Source organism: Littorina saxatilis, linkage group LG16 (genome assembly GCF_037325665.1).
Source record: "Littorina saxatilis isolate snail1 linkage group LG16, US_GU_Lsax_2.0, whole genome shotgun sequence".
In the NCBI taxonomy this organism is placed as follows: domain Eukaryota; kingdom Metazoa; phylum Mollusca; class Gastropoda; order Littorinimorpha; family Littorinidae; genus Littorina; species Littorina saxatilis.
Genome location: NC_090260.1, coordinates 26,200,514 through 26,219,685, shown reverse-complemented (window position 1 = coordinate 26,219,685; position 19,172 = coordinate 26,200,514). Strand labels below are relative to the sequence as shown.

The 19,172-nt window shown below is 42.7% G+C and overlaps 1 protein-coding gene across 1 annotated transcript in view; it reads left to right on the top strand.

The window, feature by feature from the left end:
- Window positions 1-19,172, top strand: part of LOC138950689 (uncharacterized) — a gene marked incomplete in the record, with an annotated part of 144,084 nt that overhangs the window by 83,123 nt on the left and 41,789 nt on the right. Inside the window, 11 exon segments of the mRNA XM_070322403.1 lie at window positions 481-650; window positions 2,370-2,467; window positions 3,821-3,951; window positions 5,819-5,874; window positions 8,483-8,630; window positions 8,793-8,875; window positions 10,251-10,358; window positions 10,958-11,125; window positions 12,335-12,475; window positions 12,985-13,060; window positions 17,755-17,890. Of these exon segments, the coding sequence (XP_070178504.1) occupies window positions 481-650; window positions 2,370-2,467; window positions 3,821-3,951; window positions 5,819-5,874; window positions 8,483-8,630; window positions 8,793-8,875; window positions 10,251-10,358; window positions 10,958-11,125; window positions 12,335-12,475; window positions 12,985-13,060; window positions 17,755-17,890 (1,315 nt within the window).

Genomic DNA, 19,172 nt, shown 5'->3' with positions numbered 1-19,172 from the left:
TTGAAAAGACAGCAATCAGTATCAAAACCTTTGTCCTTGTGTTTTTTTCTTCTGTCAACCGTCAAATTATCTTGACAGCTGTAGCCACTTCGTATTGTTAGAATATTTTCAAGATTGCCCATCCACCCTTTAGTTCTGTTGGTCCAAATGTGGACCTGAACATGGCGATGATCATGGACCATGATACTTTTTCGATTATTACAAAGATGGGATTTTCTTTTGTTGTATATGACTACAGTCAGTAGCGAAATGTTTTCCGATGTTATCCTTTCAACATCTGTCAACCGTCATTTTGTTTCGCCAGTACTCAGCCAGTCACAGTGTGAACCTGAACATGACGATGATCATGGAACAGGATCCTTTTTTCGATTATTCTTCCAACGATTGGATTTTCTTTTCTTGTATGACTACTAGTCAGTAGCACAGCATTTTTCGTTTCCGTTCTTCTAATATCTGTCACACGTCATTTTATTTCGACAGTACTCAGACGATCAAGGTGTGATCCTGAACATGACGAAAATCATGGATCCGTGGGTGACCCAGATGGGATACCCCGTTGTGAACGTGCACAGAGTGGGGGGCAGCCTGACCTTGACACAGCAACGCTTCATGTTCGGCACTCCTTTGTCATCTGACACTGGCGCACACGGGTGAGTCTTTTTGGTGGATTTTATAAACAGGGGACAGACCAGGGAACCCATACGATTTTGCTGTATTTTGTACGTATGATTGTCTAGAGTACGAGGAGTACGTACGGTAAGTGGGAAAAAAATACGACGAGAACAATTCCTTCACAAGAGCATCCCAACGCTGATCCAGTATTTGACACATGATTACTGTTTTTGTCAGTAAACATTGACAGAAGCATTTGTTTTAAACGTATTGGTAAACAAAAATAATGAACGGTGCGACGGAAGCGTGTGAAACCTGTTTGAATAATGGATGTTCAAATTATGTGTGGAGTACGCTCATTTTTGACTCACATGCGAAGCAAAAGTGAGTCTATGTACTCACCCGAGTCGTCCGTCCGTCCGTCCGGACGTCCGTCCGGAAAACTTTAACGTTGGATATTTCTTGGACACTATTCAGTCTATCAGTACCAAATTTGGCAAGATGGTGTATGATGACAAGGCCCCAAAAAACATACATAGCATCTTGACCTTGCTTCAAGGTCAAGGTCGCAGGGGCCATAAATGTTGTCTAAAAAACAGCTATTTTTCACATTTTTCACATTTTCTCTGAAGTTTTTGAGATTGAATACCTCACCTATATATGATATATAGGGCAAAGTAAGCCCCATCTTTTGATTCCAGTTTGGTTTACCTTGCTTCAAGGTCAAGGTCACAGGAGCTCTTCAAAGTTGGATTGTATACATATTTTGAAGTGACCTTGACCCTGAACTATGGAAGATAACTTTCAAACTTTGATGTTTCAAACTTTAAAATTATGTGGGGCACATGTTATGCTTTCATCATGAGACACATTTGGTCACATATGATCAAGGTCAAGGTCACTTTGACCCTTATGAAATGTGACCAAAATAAGGTAGTGAACCACTAAAAGTGACCATATCTCATGGTAGAAAGAGCCAATAAGCACCATTGTACTTCCTATGTCTTGAATTAACAGCTTTGTGTTGCATGACCTTGGATGACCTTGACCTTGGGTCAAGGTCACATGTATTTTGCTAGGAAAAATGTGTAAAGCAGTTCTTAGTGTATGATGTCATTGCTAGGTTTAGTTATTTGACCTTGACCCTGAAGGTCAAGGTCATGTCAGGGTCAAGCATGTGAGTCGTATGGGCTTTGCCCTTCTTGTTTTTGAAATTACACCACGTTTGCTTGCGAATATTCCCAAGTGCAAAACAGGGGTTCCCAGGTCCGAGGGAACTTTGTGGTTTGGGATCCACAACGTAGAACACTATTTTGATACAAATAATTTTAATGGCGATTTTTTCCACAGAAATCTTGAAGTTAATATTGCAGTTTTCAATGCTTTTTTTCTTCAGCTTTTGAATCAGAAATAGCAAATCACCCTAATTCCACTCCTGCGTTTTCTCGGGGCCGGGTAGTTGACGTTTGTGTTCGTGTATGTGTAAGTGTGTGTGTGTGTGTGTGTGTGTGTGTGTGTGTGTGTGTGTGTGTGTGTGTGTGTGTGTGTGTGTGTGTGTGTCTGGCTGGCTGGCTGGCTGGCCGGCTGGCTGGCAATCGCGTTGTTTTTCTTACAAAATCAGGACATGTAATTAGCACTTCTCTTGCGATTAACACTTTGCAATACAAGAATATCTTAGTATTGTGTTTTTTATTTTACAAATACAAGTGCAAAATACCAATCACATTATGATGATATTATGCATTATTTTTGGGCAGATACCAGTATGAAATACCCATCACATACACCACCAATACTGAAGGAGTCTTCAACAAATCGTGGACAGACATCCACTGGCTCCATATGGATCAATCATGTAACTAACAATATTTTCTTCTCGTGCACTATGCTCCAGGAGAGACTAATTGTACATAGTGTTACTTTCAAATCGTGTTCATGTATCCAGAGTGAGTCTATAAGTATCCGATCATTGGCAGCCTTTTAGATCTGCCCAGGTGTGTATATGGAATAACATCAGCCTTCTACCTGCACCAAGGAGAAAACATGGACCGAAGCTTTTTTTTTTAGCAGCGTCACCATTTTTTTTAAGGATAAGGATAAGGATAAGATTTTATATAGTCCTGTGAGGTTACCCTCGTGGAAATTCGGGCTGCTTTCTCCCTGGGGAAAGCGAGCTGCCATACAGTATACGGTGCTACCCATATTTACACCCCCGGTATAGGGGTGTGTATAGGTTTCGGTCGATGTGTTTGTGTGTTTGTGTGTTTGTGTTCGCATATAGATCTCAAGAATGAACGGACCGATCGTCACCAAACTTGGTGAACAGGTTCTATACATTCCTGAGACGGTCCTTACAAAAATTGGGACCAGTCAAACACACGGTTAAGGAGTTATTGGTGGATTAAAATTATACAAGGACTTATAGAGGGACATCTTAATGGTCAAAGGGAAATAACCATTCTCAATCAGTAACTGCCACCAACTGAGAAGGTTATTTCCCTTTGACGGGGGTGTTTTTCCTACCTCGGAGGAATTTCTTGTTTTTTCTTTTTTCTGCATGCGTGTATTCATGTTTCCAAGCCCTGAGATTTTCGCTGTGAACTTGGGTTCTTTATCGTGCGCATGCGTGCACACGGGGGTGTTCGGCCACCGAGGAGAGTCTGCACAAAGTTGACTCTGGGAAAGAAATAGATCGATTTAGTTACGCACGTGACACCTATGTGAAACTGTGAAACTATTACAAAAAAGTCCACTCAGCACAGCAAACTAGTATGTTGTTGATTTTAAGTGCGCTTATAATTGAAAAGATGTTGCACATGTCGTGGGTGTTGTTACGTTACAAATGATACACTTAAGTATGCAATGGAGTGGTGATATTGATAGTTTGTTTGACAGTATCGTCTAATTTTTTTTAGGGAGAAAAAAAAGGTGCAGTCGGTTAGTTCACGCACACACACACACACACACACACACACACACACACACACACACACACACACACACACACACACACACACACACACTCAGGCACGCACGCACGCATGTACGTACGCACACGCACACACACACACACACACACACACACACACACACACACACGCACACACACATACGCACATGGGCATGCACATGCACACACACGCAAACACAGACGCCCACACACGCACTAATTTAACAACTAATTAATGTCTAATGAATGTGCATACAGTGAACATCACATTGCCGGAAGCGGACGCTGATTGGGTGGTTGTGAACCTGCTACACGGAGGTTACTTCCGGGTCAACTACGACACAGACGGTTGGATGTCTCTGATTGCACAGTTGAACACAAACCATAAGGTATACCACTTGCCTACAATAACTATTGCACAGTTGAACACAAACCATAAGGTATACCACTTGCCTACAATAACTATTGCACAGTTGAACACAAACCATAAGGTATACGACTTGCCTACAATAACTATTGCACAGTTGAACACAAACCATAAGGTATACGACTTGCCTACAATAACTATTGCACAGTTGAACACAAACCATAAGGTATACCACTTGCCTACAATAACTATTGCACAGTTGAACACAAACCATAAGGTATACGACTTGCCTACAATTACCATTGCACAGTTGAACACAAACCATAAGGTATACCACTTGCCTACAATAACTATTGCACAGTTGAACACAAACCATAAGGTATACCACTTGCCTACAATAACTATTGCACAGTTGAACACAAACCATAAGGTATACCACTTGCCTACAATAACTATTGCACAGTTGAACACAAACCATAAGGTATACCACTTGCCTACAATAACTATTGCACAGTTGAACACAAACCATAAGGTATACCACTTGCCTACAATAACTATTGCACAGTTGAACACAAACCATAAGGTATACGACTTGCCTACAATTACCATTGCACAGTTGAACTTAATATGTATAGAATTGTAGTTGTTGGACACTATTAACAATGTATGTTACTTGCAGCTATCGAAGTGTCACTGAACGCTTCAACACAAACAATACTATGTGTCGCTTGCTGGTGAGCATGTAAACACAAACCGACGGGCGCAGTGGCGTGGTGGTAAGACGTCGGCCTCCTAATCGGGAGGTCGTGAGTTCGAATCCTGGTCGCTGCCGCCTGGTGGGTTAAAGAGTGGAGATTTTTCCGATCTCCCAGGTCAACTTATGTGCAGACCTGCTAGGGACTTAACCCCCCCTCGTGTGTACACGCAAGCACAAGACCAAGTGCGCACGGAAACGATCCTGTAATCCATGTCAGAGTTCGGTGGGTTATATAAGCACGAAAATACCTAGCATGCCTCCCCCGAAATCGGCGTATGCTGCCTGAATGGCGGGGTAAAAACGGTCATACACGTAAAAATCCGCTTGTGCTAAAAGCATGAGTGAACGTGGGAGTCTAAGCCCATGAACGAAGAAGAAGAAGAAGAAACACAAACCAACACAGTTATGTCACTTGCCAAGAACTGTGATTGAAGAGTTGAACACGAACAATAGTGTATACCACTTGCTTGGATTGTTCATGGAGCAGTTGAACACAAAGCACACTCTGTGTCACTGGCTTGGAATTGTCGTTGCATAATTTGAACATAAACAACTGGAAACACGCTAAAGTGTTTCAAGAACAAAGCTTGTGTTTGACGACTTGATGTAGCCTACAATTATATGCGATGAGGGGACTCCTTTAAACTTGGGACCAGCCCAAAAGTGTTTCCTTCATTGCATGTGGCCTTTCATGACAGGTATAGGCTTTAGTTTGATTAACTCACTGTCTCCCACTCATATGGCTCTATCTGACCTGTTACGGATATATCCGTACACACAGTCACTTCAGTCGCTTCCTGTAACGTCGATCTAACGCCTGCATTCCAGCGTGTTGATACACAGTTACTACAGTTCTGAGTGACCTGCCGCAGCACAGCTGGTCTCGGCTACAAACAACTTGGTCAACATAGGTGGGGTAGAAAGTGTTATAGAGACTGAGGAACGCAAGACGTTTTCCTCCCTAGGGAGGTTTTTTCAGACCACATAGACTTAATTAACACTTACTACTTTTCCGAGCAAGAGGTTTTCGAACTGGTAATTACGGTAGTGCGCGAAATGTTCCTACAATTTAAAACTCGAGCTATTTTGTTAAGAGATATTTAATGAGTACCTCAAATGCTCTGACTTACAGGCTATCCATGAGATGAACAGGGCGGCCATTTTGGACGATGCATGGAATCTTGTCAAGTAAGTATTTTTTTGTTTATTATACATATCAAATTTGGTAACTGAAAATACACCCCCCCCCCCCCCCCAACATCGCTTGAAGTGATATCAAAACAATATGTTGGCCTGAAACTAAATCTCGACACTGAGAACGCTGGATTAGACATCACCGAGACTAGTGAAGCTTGGCTGGCCGAAGACCGAGACGGGACACTCTGGGCTGAGTGCACGGAGCGAAAATAGGTTAAACCCAAACGGGAGGGAAAAAAACCGCGGAGTCTGATTCGTTGAAATCTCACCAAATCCAACCAATGCAACACAGCGGCTAACTCCCACCCGGTTGGTAACTTTCTCGTGCACCTCGGCCATGGTCCCTGGGAAGCAGATCAAAATAGGACCTAATTTGCATTTTCTTTAAAATGTGAGCATATTTGCAGAGTTAACATGGCATCACGGGCGTGAAACGTAAATGACCCGTGCCACTCTGCCAGAAGTGCAGGTGGCTGATGACACATAAATACGTAGATCTACACGTCTAGGTGGCGCTATTTTTGTTGTATGATTGCGTTCCAATGAGAGGAAGCAACCCAAATGTCTACCGGCACGGTTAACCTAGTGGTAAGGCGTCCGCCCCGTGATCGGGAGGTCGTGGGTTCGAACCCCGGCCGGGTCATAGCTAAGACTTTAAAATTGGCAATCTAGTGGCTGCTCCGCCTGGCGTCTGGCATTATGGGGTTAGTGCTAGGACTGGTTGGTCCGGTGTCAGAATAATGTGACTGGGTGAGACACGAAGCCTGTGCTGCGACTTCTGTCTTGTGTGTGGCGCACGTTATATGTCAAAGCAGCACCGCCCTGATATGGCCCTTCGTGGTCGGCTGGGCGTTTTTGGATTGGATTGGATTGGATTGGATAAGATTTACAGTCCAGTGAGGTTACCCTCATGGAAATTCGGGCTGCTTTCTCCCCGGGGAAAGCGAGCTGCCATACATACGGCGCTACCCATATTTTTTTTTCCTGCATGCGTGTACATGTATTCATGTTTCCTGAGACTTAATGCCGTGTGAGATGGATTTTTTTTTTTACTTTATTCCAAGTCCCACGGGTATTTGATGGACATTTTTATCTATGCCTATACAATTTTGCCAGGAAAGACCCTTTTGTCAATCGTGGGATCTTTAACGTGCACACCCCAATGTAGTGTACACAAAGGGACCTCGGTTTTTCGTCTCATCCGAAAGACTAGCACTTGAACCCACCACCTAGGTTAGGAAAGGGGGGAGAAAATTGCGGCCTGACCCAGGCCTGAACACGCAACCTCTCGCTTCCGAGCGCAAGTGCGTTACCACTCGGCCACCCAGTCCCGGCAAAGTTAAGCAAACAAACAAACAAACAAACAAACAAACAAACAAACAAACAAACCCAAATGTCTTAGCAATGGGATAATACAAATATGAAAATCCCTTTTCGAATACATAACAACAGGACCTATCTGTTCAGTCCCGATTGTGATAATTGTGAATATTAGTCTTCGAAAACTGTGCAACTGAACACGTTTTATTCTGATTGTGGATACCTAGTCTCGAATTCTTTTGTTATGAACTCTTCACTTTTTGGCTCACGTAAGTGTAGCCTATGCGATGATAAACTTTGTCTGTCTGTGCGTGCGTGCGTGCGTGCGTGCGTGCGTGCGTGCGTGCGTGTGTGTGTGATAGAAACTTTAACATTTCCGAGTCTATGGATAAAGCTCGCATAAGAAGATTACGTCTCGGTCAAAAGTGTTTGACGTGTGTGATAGAAACTATTTGAAGACGTCACATTATGACGTAAGAGGGTTGGACGTCACGCAAAGGAATTACTGAAAGTCTCGGTCATTGTTATTGTGAGCGGGCCGAGACTAATTGGCAGATCCAGGGTCTCCCTTTCTTGCACAGTTTCACCTATGCTTACTGTGTGTGTGTGTATGTGTGACAGAGTGATTGAGTTTGTGTTACTGTTTGTCGATTTCTTACGTGAGCCTTGAAGGCTTCGCCTCTTGTTTGTCTTGCCTTTCGTTTTGGAGATCAGAGATGTTTTATTCACGTCCTGCCTAGTCTACAACCATGGGAAGAAGGCTTGCCCAGCCAATTTTACCCGTGTGTAGAGCAGGAACGTGAAGGGATCTTTTGTTGGCTTGTCATTCTTTCTTCTGGACATTCGACTTCTTGACAGATAGACAATTTGCTACTGTGATACTATTACATCACTTGTTGAATTGTTGATGAGTAAAACGAGATACAAAACATGGTCATGTGAAAGTTTCTGTAGGGCCCAGACGTATTGTGGGGTACATTTATTTTGTGCCGGGAAGTTAATGTATATTAATTTTGTGTGTGTGTGTGTGTGTGTGTGTGTGTGCGTGCGTGCGTGCGTACGTGCGTGTGTATGTGTGTGTGTGCGTGCGTGCGTGTGTGCCAGTGTGTGTGTGTGTGTGTGTGTGTGTGTGTGTGTGTGTGTGTGTGTGTGTGTGTGTGTGCGTGCTTCTTTTCTGTTGTTGTTGGTGGTGTTGTTGTGTTGTTATACATGTATTTAAAAAGAATGAAAAACATGTTAAAAGAAAAGAAAACAAAGTTGAGTAACCATTTTCTCCCAGAGCTGACATGCTGAACCTGAGCATAGCCCTGAAGACAGTGGACTACATGAGCAAGGAGATGGACTACGGCCCCTGGCGAGCGTTTGCACGTGAGACCGACTACATGGAGCGGATGATTGAACAATCGGAACTGTTCACCGACTTCCAGGTAAGACGTCCGATGTCACCTAGAGAAGGGGGCGACGGGTTGAAGGTGTGACAGCGCTGTAAGATTAATGGGCGGTTTTAGGCTGAGCGGGGCAGTGCGGGTTCGGTGGGTGGGGGTGAAAACAGGCTGACAGATTCCTACCGTATGTTCCCCTTGTTACAGCGTTTCATGCAGCAGGTTGTGGACGAGCCACTCAACCAGCTGGGATTTGACATGCCGCCTGGCAATGACCCGCCCGTCGATGTGTGAGTTTCAATTTCCTTGTTTCATAGTACAGACGCATAAACACGCATTAACAACATGCATGATCGCACGAACACTTACTCACGTACACGTACACGTACACGTACACGCGCGCTAGCCCACACGATCGCACGCACACGCACGAAGAGATACATACACACGCATGACAGAACAAGAAAGAAAACAAACACACTGGCGTTGGAAAGTAGAGGGGAAACACCACACAAATCAGAACCAACAAAAATCACAAACAATCAGAAACAGAAACAAACAAACACAATAACAAGACAAACATATAAAATGGAGAGAAAGAAAAACCCACAAGTTTCTCATTCACTCAAACAAAGCATGGTATTTTCTGATGCACACACCTCGAACGCTCTTCAGTAAATAACAAGACAAAGTGAAAACAAAACGATTTTTACATAACGGATTGCAATCAGGTTCAATGATGAATTCCAAATCGGATCACTCAACCAATCGGACAAGCAAGAAAGCAAGGATTCAAGAAATAGGTAACAGGACAGAGAATAACAAACAAAAACATTAGAATTAATCAACAACGCACATGATTGTATTAGTCACATGATTTCGGCAATGTGATCATTGATCTGAATTTGTTGTACTTGGTTCATTACATTTCTCGTGAACATTATTTGGCTCACTATCTGATATCTGTCTTGGCTCTCACACGGAAAAGCCGCATCACCCCCCGCGGGTTAGGGGGAAGAATTTACCCGATGCTTCCCAGCATGTCGTAAGGGGCGACTAACGGATTCTGTTTCTCCTTTTACCCTTGTTAAGTGTTTCTTGTATATAATATAGTCAGTTTTTGTACAGATTTTAGTCAAGCAGTATGTAAGAAATGTTAAGTCCTTTGTACTGGAAACTTGCATTCTCCCAGTAAGGTAATACATTGTACTACGTTGCAAGCCCCTGGAGCAACTTTTTGATTAGTGCTTTTGTGAACAAGAAACAATTGACAAGTGGCTCTATCCCATCTCCCCCCTTTCCCCGTCGCGATATAACCTTCGTTGTTGAAAACGACGTTAAACACCAAATATAAGAAAGAAAGCCGCATCCTTCGAAATGGACGCAATCCAAAAATCCACTTCCTGACTCCTTCGTGTACACAGTGGGATTATTTCATGAATTAATTTCCCAGATTGACAGCAGCGCAAGTTAATTAAATAATTCATCAAGAAATGTCCACAAGCTTGCATTCTGTTGTTGTAAAGTGATATATAGTAAAGTAACATAGTCTTAGATTATTACCTACTAAATCCCAAAGATATATCAGATGGTGAGCCGATCGTTACCACGGAAAGGACTGACCACGGACTGTGCCTTTCACTATGGTGCATAATATCTGTGCAGGTTACTGAGGTCATTGATCATTGGCGATGCCTGCAAGTATGATCACGTGACGTGCGTCACCAAGGCAACCGACATGGTGTCCGACTGGAGGAACGGATTGGGAAATCAGTAAGTGTGTGCACAGCTTTCTTCTCCTCGTCAACCGTGGGAAATCAGTAAGTGTGTGCACAGCTTTCTTCTCCTCGTCAACCGTGGGAAATCAGTAAGTGTGTGCACAGCTTTCTTCTCCTCGTCAACCGTGGGAAATCAGTAAGTGTGTGCATAGCTTTCTTCTCTTTTGTTATCGGGCACATCGTAAAACATACAGGAACTTTCACAGTAGCTGTTGTCCCGATACATTTCTGATCGTTCCCTCTTTCTTTTCTTCCTCCCTGACTTCCTTTCTTTCTTTCTTTTTTTTCTGTCTGTCTTTCCGTCCGACTATATGTCGCTGCCTGTGTCTTTCTGTCTGTCTGTTTGTCTGTCTGTCTGTCTGTCTGTCTGTCTGTCTGTCTGTCTGTCTCTCTCTCTCTCTCTCTCTCTCTTTCTCTCTCTCTCTCTCTCTCTCTCTCTCTCTCTCTCTCTCTCTCTCTCTCTCTCTCTCTCTCTCTCTCTCTCTCTCTCTCGCGGTAGTATGTATGCTGTGGGCTGTATATACAGACAGCCGTTTATGAGATATATTTGTACTTTATGTACTCTTATCTCATCTTATTTTCTCTTCTCTCCAGGATCAACGTGAACCTCCGCATTTGCTTCTACTGCACGGCGGTGAGAGAAGGGAGCCACGATGTGTGGGACTTTATCTACAGGTCCTACCAGGCAGCCACCGACACCACGGAGAAGGGCCGACTGCGGGCCGCTCTCGGCTGCTCCAGGGACCCCACAGTGCTCATGACGTGAGTCGTGGTGTTTCTTTTGTCTTCCTTTAACTGCCGTGTTTTGATTTAGTGTGTGTGGGGTTGTTTTTTTGCTTGTGAGTAGTGTTTGCCCGAAAGCTGGTCTTTACTTCAAGCCTTCACGTGTTTCTATCTGACTTCGGTAATGATTATTGTCATTGTTATCATCACTGTCACTGTCATCATCACTGTCACTGTCATCATCACTGTCAATGTCATCATCACTGTCACTGTCATCATCACTGTCATTGTCATCATCACTGTCACTGTCATCATCACTGTCATTGTCATCGTCATTGTCATTATCGCTGTCAATGTCATCATCGCTGTCATGACCAGCTTATCAGTGTGTCATCGTTGTCAGTGTGTGAACGGTAGGTAGTCAAACTCAGCCGTAATCTTCAGGATCAGTGAATTACAAACGTTCAGTGTCTGGGGTGTCTCTGTGTAGGTTTCTACGTTTTTACATTAATACTGTTCTTTTAAGACATACACAATCTAAACACACGAGGTCTTCAAACATAAAGTACAAGAGTTATCGAACGCAGAAGAAGAAGAAGAAGAAGAAGAAGAAGAAGAAGAAGAAGAAGAAGAAGAAGAAGAAGAAGAATCAATCAATCAATCAATCAATCAATGACGCTTATATCGCGCATATTCCGTGGGTACAGTTCTAGGCGCTCTGCAGTGATGCCGTGTGAGATGAAATTTTATACGGCCAGTATAAGAAGAAGAAGAAGAAGAAGAAGAAGAAAATAAAAATAAAAAATGTCTTCAAAAGGAGGTAGTCTTAAACTGGGAGGTACATTTACAGAGGACATGACAAGAAAATCTGAAAAATCAGAGTCTTAGAAAGGAGGTGCCACTCTATTGTAACCGGCACGGTTGGCCTAGTGGTAAGGCGTCCGCCCCGTGATCGGGAGGTCGTGGGTTCGAACCGGGTCAAAGACTTTAAAACTGGCAATCTAGTGGCTGCTCCGCCTGGCGTCTGGCATTATGGGGTTAGTGCTAGGACTGGTTGGTCCGGTGTCAGAATAATGTGACTGGGTGAGACATGAAGCCTGTGCTGCGACTTCTGTCTTGTGTGTGGCGCACGTTATATGTCAAAGCAGCACCGCCCTGATATGGCCCTTCGTGGTCGGCTGGGCGTTAAGCAAACAAACAAACAAACTCTTTTGTGACTGAGGCTGGTTATTTATTGTGCTTCCTCAGGTTCCTAGACATGTGTCTGTACGACGATGAAATATCAAAATCGGAGACGGAGAACTGTATCAACTCTGTGGCTGACAACCGTTACGGTCGTGACGTGGCGCTCAATTTCGTCATGGAGAACTTCCCCATGCTCAAAGACAGGTTGGCTGGTTTGATAGATTGTGTGCTGGTTTTACAGTGCCAACTGTGCAAATGAATGTTGGCTGTCAAAGACAATAGAAGCAAAGAAAGGGGAAGTCCACACGTGTGAGGTATACGTAGAGGTTGTATAAATGTGTGCGTAGGTGGCGGTGCATATAGTATGTTTTGGGTAGTGGGGAAACGTTGTGTGTGTGTGTGTGTCTGTGTCTGTGTCTGTGTCTGTGTCTGTGTGTGTATGTGTGTGTGTGTGTCTGTGTGTCTGTGTGTCTGTGCGAGCATGTGTGCGTACGCGCGCGCGTGTGTATGTTTGTGCGTGCGTGCGTATATGTTTGTGTGTGCGTGCGTACGAGCATGCGTGTGTTCGTGCGTGTGTGTGTGCGCTAGAGCATGTTTAAGCATTAATATATCTACGTCTGCATAAAAGTATGCGAGCACGCGGTGTTTGTCCCACAGCGATATTTAAGATTGTATGAAAAGAGGTTAACACAGTGTGTCACTTTGTTCAACAGCGTGACGTCTCGAGACCTTGGATCTATCGTATCAAAGGTGACCCAGCATTTCCACAGCAACTACCACCTGTCACAGGTACAACAACCCTAGCTAATTTACTCTGACCATATTCCTGTCGTGGGGAAATAGCTCAGTCGGTAGCGGTGATGTCTTCAAAACCAGTTGTCTCTATCGGCGTGTGTTCGATCCCCACGTTTGGCGAGGGATTTATTTCCCAGAATCAACTTTGTGCAGACTGTCCTCGGTGTCCGAACACCCCCGTGTGTACGCATGCGCACAATAAAGAACCCAAGTTCACAGCAAAAGTTTCAGGGCTGGGACACATGAATACATGCATTCAGGAAAAAGAAGGGAAAACAAGTCGCGTAAGGCGAAATTACTACATTTAGTCAAGCTGTGGAACTCACAGAATGAAACTGAACGCACTGCATTTTTTCACAATGACTGTAGTCCGCCGCTCGTGCAAAACGCAGTGAAACTGACGAGCCTGTTTAGCGCGGTAGTGGTTTCGCTGTGCTGCATAGTACGCTTTTCTGTACCTCTCTTCGTTTTAACTTTCTGAGCGTGTTTTTAATCCAAACATATCATATCTATATGTTTTTGGAATCAGGAACCGACAAGGAATAAGATGAAATTGTTTTTAAATCGTTTTCGGAATTTTCATTTTGATCATAATTTTTATATTTTTAATTTTCAGAGCTTGTTTTTAATCCGAATATAACATATTTATATGTTTTTAAAATCAGGAAATGATGACGAATAAGATGAACGTAAATTGGGATCGTTTTATTTAAAAATAAAATAAATTACAATTTTCAGATTTTTAATGACCAAAGTCATCAATTAATTTTTAAGCCACCAAACTGAAATGCAATACCGAAGTCCGGCCTTCGTCGAAGATTGCTTGGCCAAATTTTCAATCAATTTTATAGAAAAACAAGAGGCGAAGCCTTCAAGGCTCCCGTAAGAAATCAACAAACAGTAACATAACACAAACTCACTCACTCCGTAACACACACACACAAACACACACACACACACACACACACACACACACACACGCACACACACACACACACAGTTAAAACTAACGCATCATATCAACTCCATGTATAATTTTCAAAAGAAGGCAAACAGATAAAATGACTAGGGTAATAGGTTAGGTACCTGCCATGTGGGCACTTTTTCCACTGCTGTCCTCGGTCCTATACTTTTCATCAAGACTTGTCACCATGCCGAGTAGATCTAAATTCGGAAGTCTTCATGTGGCTGAGGCATATATCTGACATAGCGTCGATCTTGTTGTAGGTTAACCTCCTTTCTGAAACAAATGGCAAAATGCGATTAGTTATGATGACTACAACCTACACAAATATAAACAGTGTTTTGAAACAGAATAGTCAGGTTATACAAGCCACTTTACCTATGCAGCATGGTAACCCTACAATATGCGAAACATGTCGACTGCAGCAGCCTGGTTCTTAAAATAATTCTGACGGTCAACACAGCCAGAAATGCCAACAAAGACAAGAAAGCTGTGGCAAAGTAAGCTTACCAAACGTTACATAACGAATCATATGATAGTGCGTAAACAGCAAACAGTAGATCTACAATCAAAGAGAGGATCGAGTCTGGAATGAAACGCGATACAGATCTAGCATTCAAAAACTGTCTTTCACGTTCAAGGAAGTTGTTGCAAAGTACTTAAGACTTACTAAATTGTACAGACAAAACCATGACAGTGCATGTTTTGAATCTGACGAAAAAAATCGTGATCATTTTGACTTTGAGAACAGATTCATTCCGTTTCCTTATATCTGCATGTTCAAGTAAATGGTGGACAGTTTTTTTCGGGCAGAGTAAACTTAACTTGAGACTCTACTGCAAGTCTTGAAATTCACATAAATCGAACCACGAGCAAAGACATCCAAACATTACAGGCACTTTAGATCAACTCATTTCACTAGAGGTGACTGCCTAGCACTGTGTTTGACATCCGTGTCTGCTGAAATAAAAAGAAATTAAAACAAAACGGATTAACAGTAGGTGACACGTTATCAGAGTGGGAGACACTAGATCTGTCTCTGAACTTACCGGGATACGGCTGCAAGATCGACACTGACTGCCGCGCTTTCGACAGCTCTTCCTCGCGTGGACATTGGAAACACGCTGTGCAGATCAAATTGTAGGAAATCTCCCTTTGGTATCTTCTTTATTTACTTTTCTGGAGCTTAGAAACCGAACAACATGAAATCGTCTTCCCCGGCGAATCGGCGAGGTGAGAACTGGACCACAATCCTTCGCGCGACCCCTGACCTGATCTTGACACCTGACCTGCCGTCTACATGCCAAACACGACACAAATCAGTCAACTGCTTGTACCCCTTCAAAACCCCCCACCACCCGTTTTCTTTGGATACACGCTTTAACTACACACATGCCGACACAATGTTGATCATTGCTTCAATAATTTGAAGATGGTGCTTGAAAATTAACCACGTGAAATGAGTATTTCGGTGTTTAGCCAAAAATGTTAAAGTTTCTACCACAGACATACACACATACATACGCACGCACGCACAGACAGACAAAGTTTACCATCGCATAGGCTACACTTACGTGAGCCAAAAACTTGACTAAATGTAAAAACAAAATAAAATAAAAAGAAAATGAGGTGACGTGGAGTTTGGGGAAAGATTTTTTTACATTTTTTTTATTTGAAAACTTACATAAACGACAAGACTGTGACACGTAACTGCTGTTCATTCATCACTTCATTCTTTAAACAAGAGGCGAAGCCTTCAAGGCTCACGTAAGAAATCGACAAACAGTAACACAAACTCAATCACTCCGTCACACATACACACACACAGTACATACACACACACACACACACAAACACACACACACACACACACACACACACACACACACACACATACACACACACACACACACACAGAAAGAGCATAGGTGAAACTGTGCAAGAAAGCGAGACACTAGATCTAGATCTGTCTGTCTGCATGTAGCCTACTTACAGGACACGACTGCCAAATAGTCTCGGCCCGCTCAAAATAACAATCACCGAGACTTTCAGTAATTCCATCGCGTGACGTCTAACCCTCGTACGTCATAATGTGACGTCAATGTAATATGACGTCTTCAAATGTTAAAGTTTCTACCACAGACATACACACATACATACGCACGCACGCACGCACAGACAGACAAAAGTTAGCATCGCATAGGCTACACTTACGTGAGCCAACGAGGGTGTGACAGTGCCGCCTCAACTTTTACAAAAAGTCGAATATGACGTCATCAAAGACATTTATCAAAACAATGAGAAAAAAAACCCGTCAAAACTTGACTAAATGTAAAAAGGGTAGCGCCGTACTGTCTTGGCAGCTCGCTTTTCCGAGAGAGAAAGCAACCTGAATTTCCATGGGGGTAAACTCACATGACTATATGAAATCTTATCCTTATCCTTATCCTTACTGTGATTAAACGCATGCTGATGATTGAAGTTACCCTCCGTTACGGTGTGACGCTTTACAGATTCAGAGACAGAATGCATGCCCTACCCACGTGTCATTCTCTGTCGTACTGCCAGAAGTGCAGGTGGCTGATGACACACACACACGCACACACCTGGGTAGCGCGACTCTGTTGCCATTAGCAACCCGAATTACTAGCGATCGAACAATAAAGTCATGACATTGAAATTGTACTTGAATATGGAAATCTCAAATCTGCCATGACTGTGAATTATAACTTCGTCGGGTTTGTTCACTCATGAAAAGAGTATTTATTGGTCTTTGTATGTCTCGCTTTCACGCGCAGTCACCATTGTTCTGCTTTAATAATGTCTTTCACCCTAAAACCTATACGACTTATTATTATCCACATGATCTATTACACATCATAATATGTCATAATATGTTTGTCAACTGTGAATGATCAAGTATGAATGGACAATTCTATGTACTAAGAGATGCATGTTTATTGATAAAAAGCCCAACAAAGATGTGCATGGTAAACGTACATCCTGAACTCAGGTCAAAATGAGTTCGGCTCATTCTCTACCTGACCGGACACTACACGTCCTACGCGAATATATCAAAACAAAAATACAGAGTTATCTCCCATAATGGTTTTCGCGAGCACTGATCTAAATTTGGAGATCGGTGTTCGCCAGACAAAAATGATTGCAGATTGGCCGACTTCGACAGTGATCTCCGTTCTGTTCTTCACAGTTATGATAAAGACATCGTTCTAAGGTCAAAAGAAGTCGAAATTTTGGGACTGCTGCTGGAAGGAGACCGTAATATATGGTTTCATCACTGTCAACGGGTTACAGAAAAAATCGTCTGCTCCAGTGAGCGCCGAAACCAAACGGTTGATTATCACGTGACACTTTTGCCATAGTTAGAGTTGTTTGCACAGTAAATACAGCCGTGAAAAATAGCTCGCTTGAAACTGTCTTACATAATTATCAATTCCTTTGTAATTTAAAAATTACAAAACACCATGAAAAATCATTATCGACGATCGCGAATGTCGGAATCTGCTTATATTGATAATACATTACAAAAAGCTCTAAATATGTAAAAAAAATAAAAAAAATAAAAAAAATCCGTTTCCTTGCCAGACAAGGAAACTCAAGGCATCCTGTCAGGGAGAGAATGAGCCGAACTCATTTTGACCTAAGTTCAGGATGGGCAAACTTAATGTACAAACATTTTGATTAAAAACATGATGTTTTTCAGCTGCAATACCTGATGGACAACTACGACGTGTCAAGCATCACTAGCACGATGAACAGAGTCAAACAGACCACTGTCACCAACATGCAGTGGGTGGACAAGAACTTTGATATTATCAAGGAGTGGCTGGCCTCCAAAGGTAAGGTGTTATACACTATGGGATGGGAGTAGGAGATGCTGTGATGTGTCAAGGAGTAAGAGAAAAAGAGAATACTACATGGTTTGCTGTGTCATATCCGAGTGTGTCGGATCAGCAGGGTCGCAGACAAGAACACGGAGAAACGAATGTATACGGGATTATAAAAAACATAAAAACAAGCAATAAAACACCGAAATGCTCTTTCGTAGTTAAAGATTTTTTATCTCGTCAGATGAAAGTCGCCCATTTTTCATAACGCTTTGTGCAATATATATCTTAGTTAATTTGCTTATTTGTTTTTGTTTTTCATTTTCATTACGAAGCGCAAGAATTGAAACAAGAAGGGCAAAGCCCATACGACTCACATGCTTGACCTTGACCTTTACATGACCTTGAGGGTCAAGGTCAAATAACTAAACCTAGCAATGACATCATACACTAAGAACTGCTTTACACATTTTTCCTACCAAAATACATGTGACCTTGACCCAAGGTCAAGGTCATCCAAGGTCATGCAACACAAAGCTGTTAATTCAAGACATAGGAAGTACAATGGTGCTTATTGGCTCTTTCTACCATGAGATATGGTCACTTTTAGTGGTTCACTACCTTATTTTGGTCACATTTCATAAGGGTCAAAGTGACCTTGACCTTGATCATATGTGACCAAATGTGTCTCATGATGAAAGCATAACATGTGCCCCACATAATTTTTAAGTTTGAAACAGTTATCTTCCATAGTTCAGGGTCAAGGTCACTTCAAAATATGTATACAATCCAACTTTGAAGAGCTCCTGTGACCTTGACCTTGAAGCAAGGTAAACCAAACTGGTATCAAAAGATGGGGCTTACTTTGCCCTATGTATCATATATAGGTGAGGTATTCAATCTCAAAAACTTCAGAGAAAATGTGAAAAATGTGAAAAATACCTGTTTTTTAGACAACATTTATGGCCCCTGCGACCTTGACCTTGAAGCAAGGTCAAGATGCTATGTATGTTTTTTGGGGCCTTGTCATCATACACCATCTTGCCAAATTTGGTACTGATAGACTGAATAGTGTCCAAGAAATATCCAACGTTAAAGTTTTCCGGACGGCCGGCCGGCCGGCCGGCCGGCCGGACGGACGGACGGACGGACGACTCGGGTGAGTACATAGACTCACTTTTGCTTCGCATGTGAGTCAAAAAACTTTAATCAACATTTGACACCTTTTCTTTGTTCCCCATTTTTACATTTAGTCAAGGTTTGACTAAATGTTTTAACATAGAGGGGGGAATCG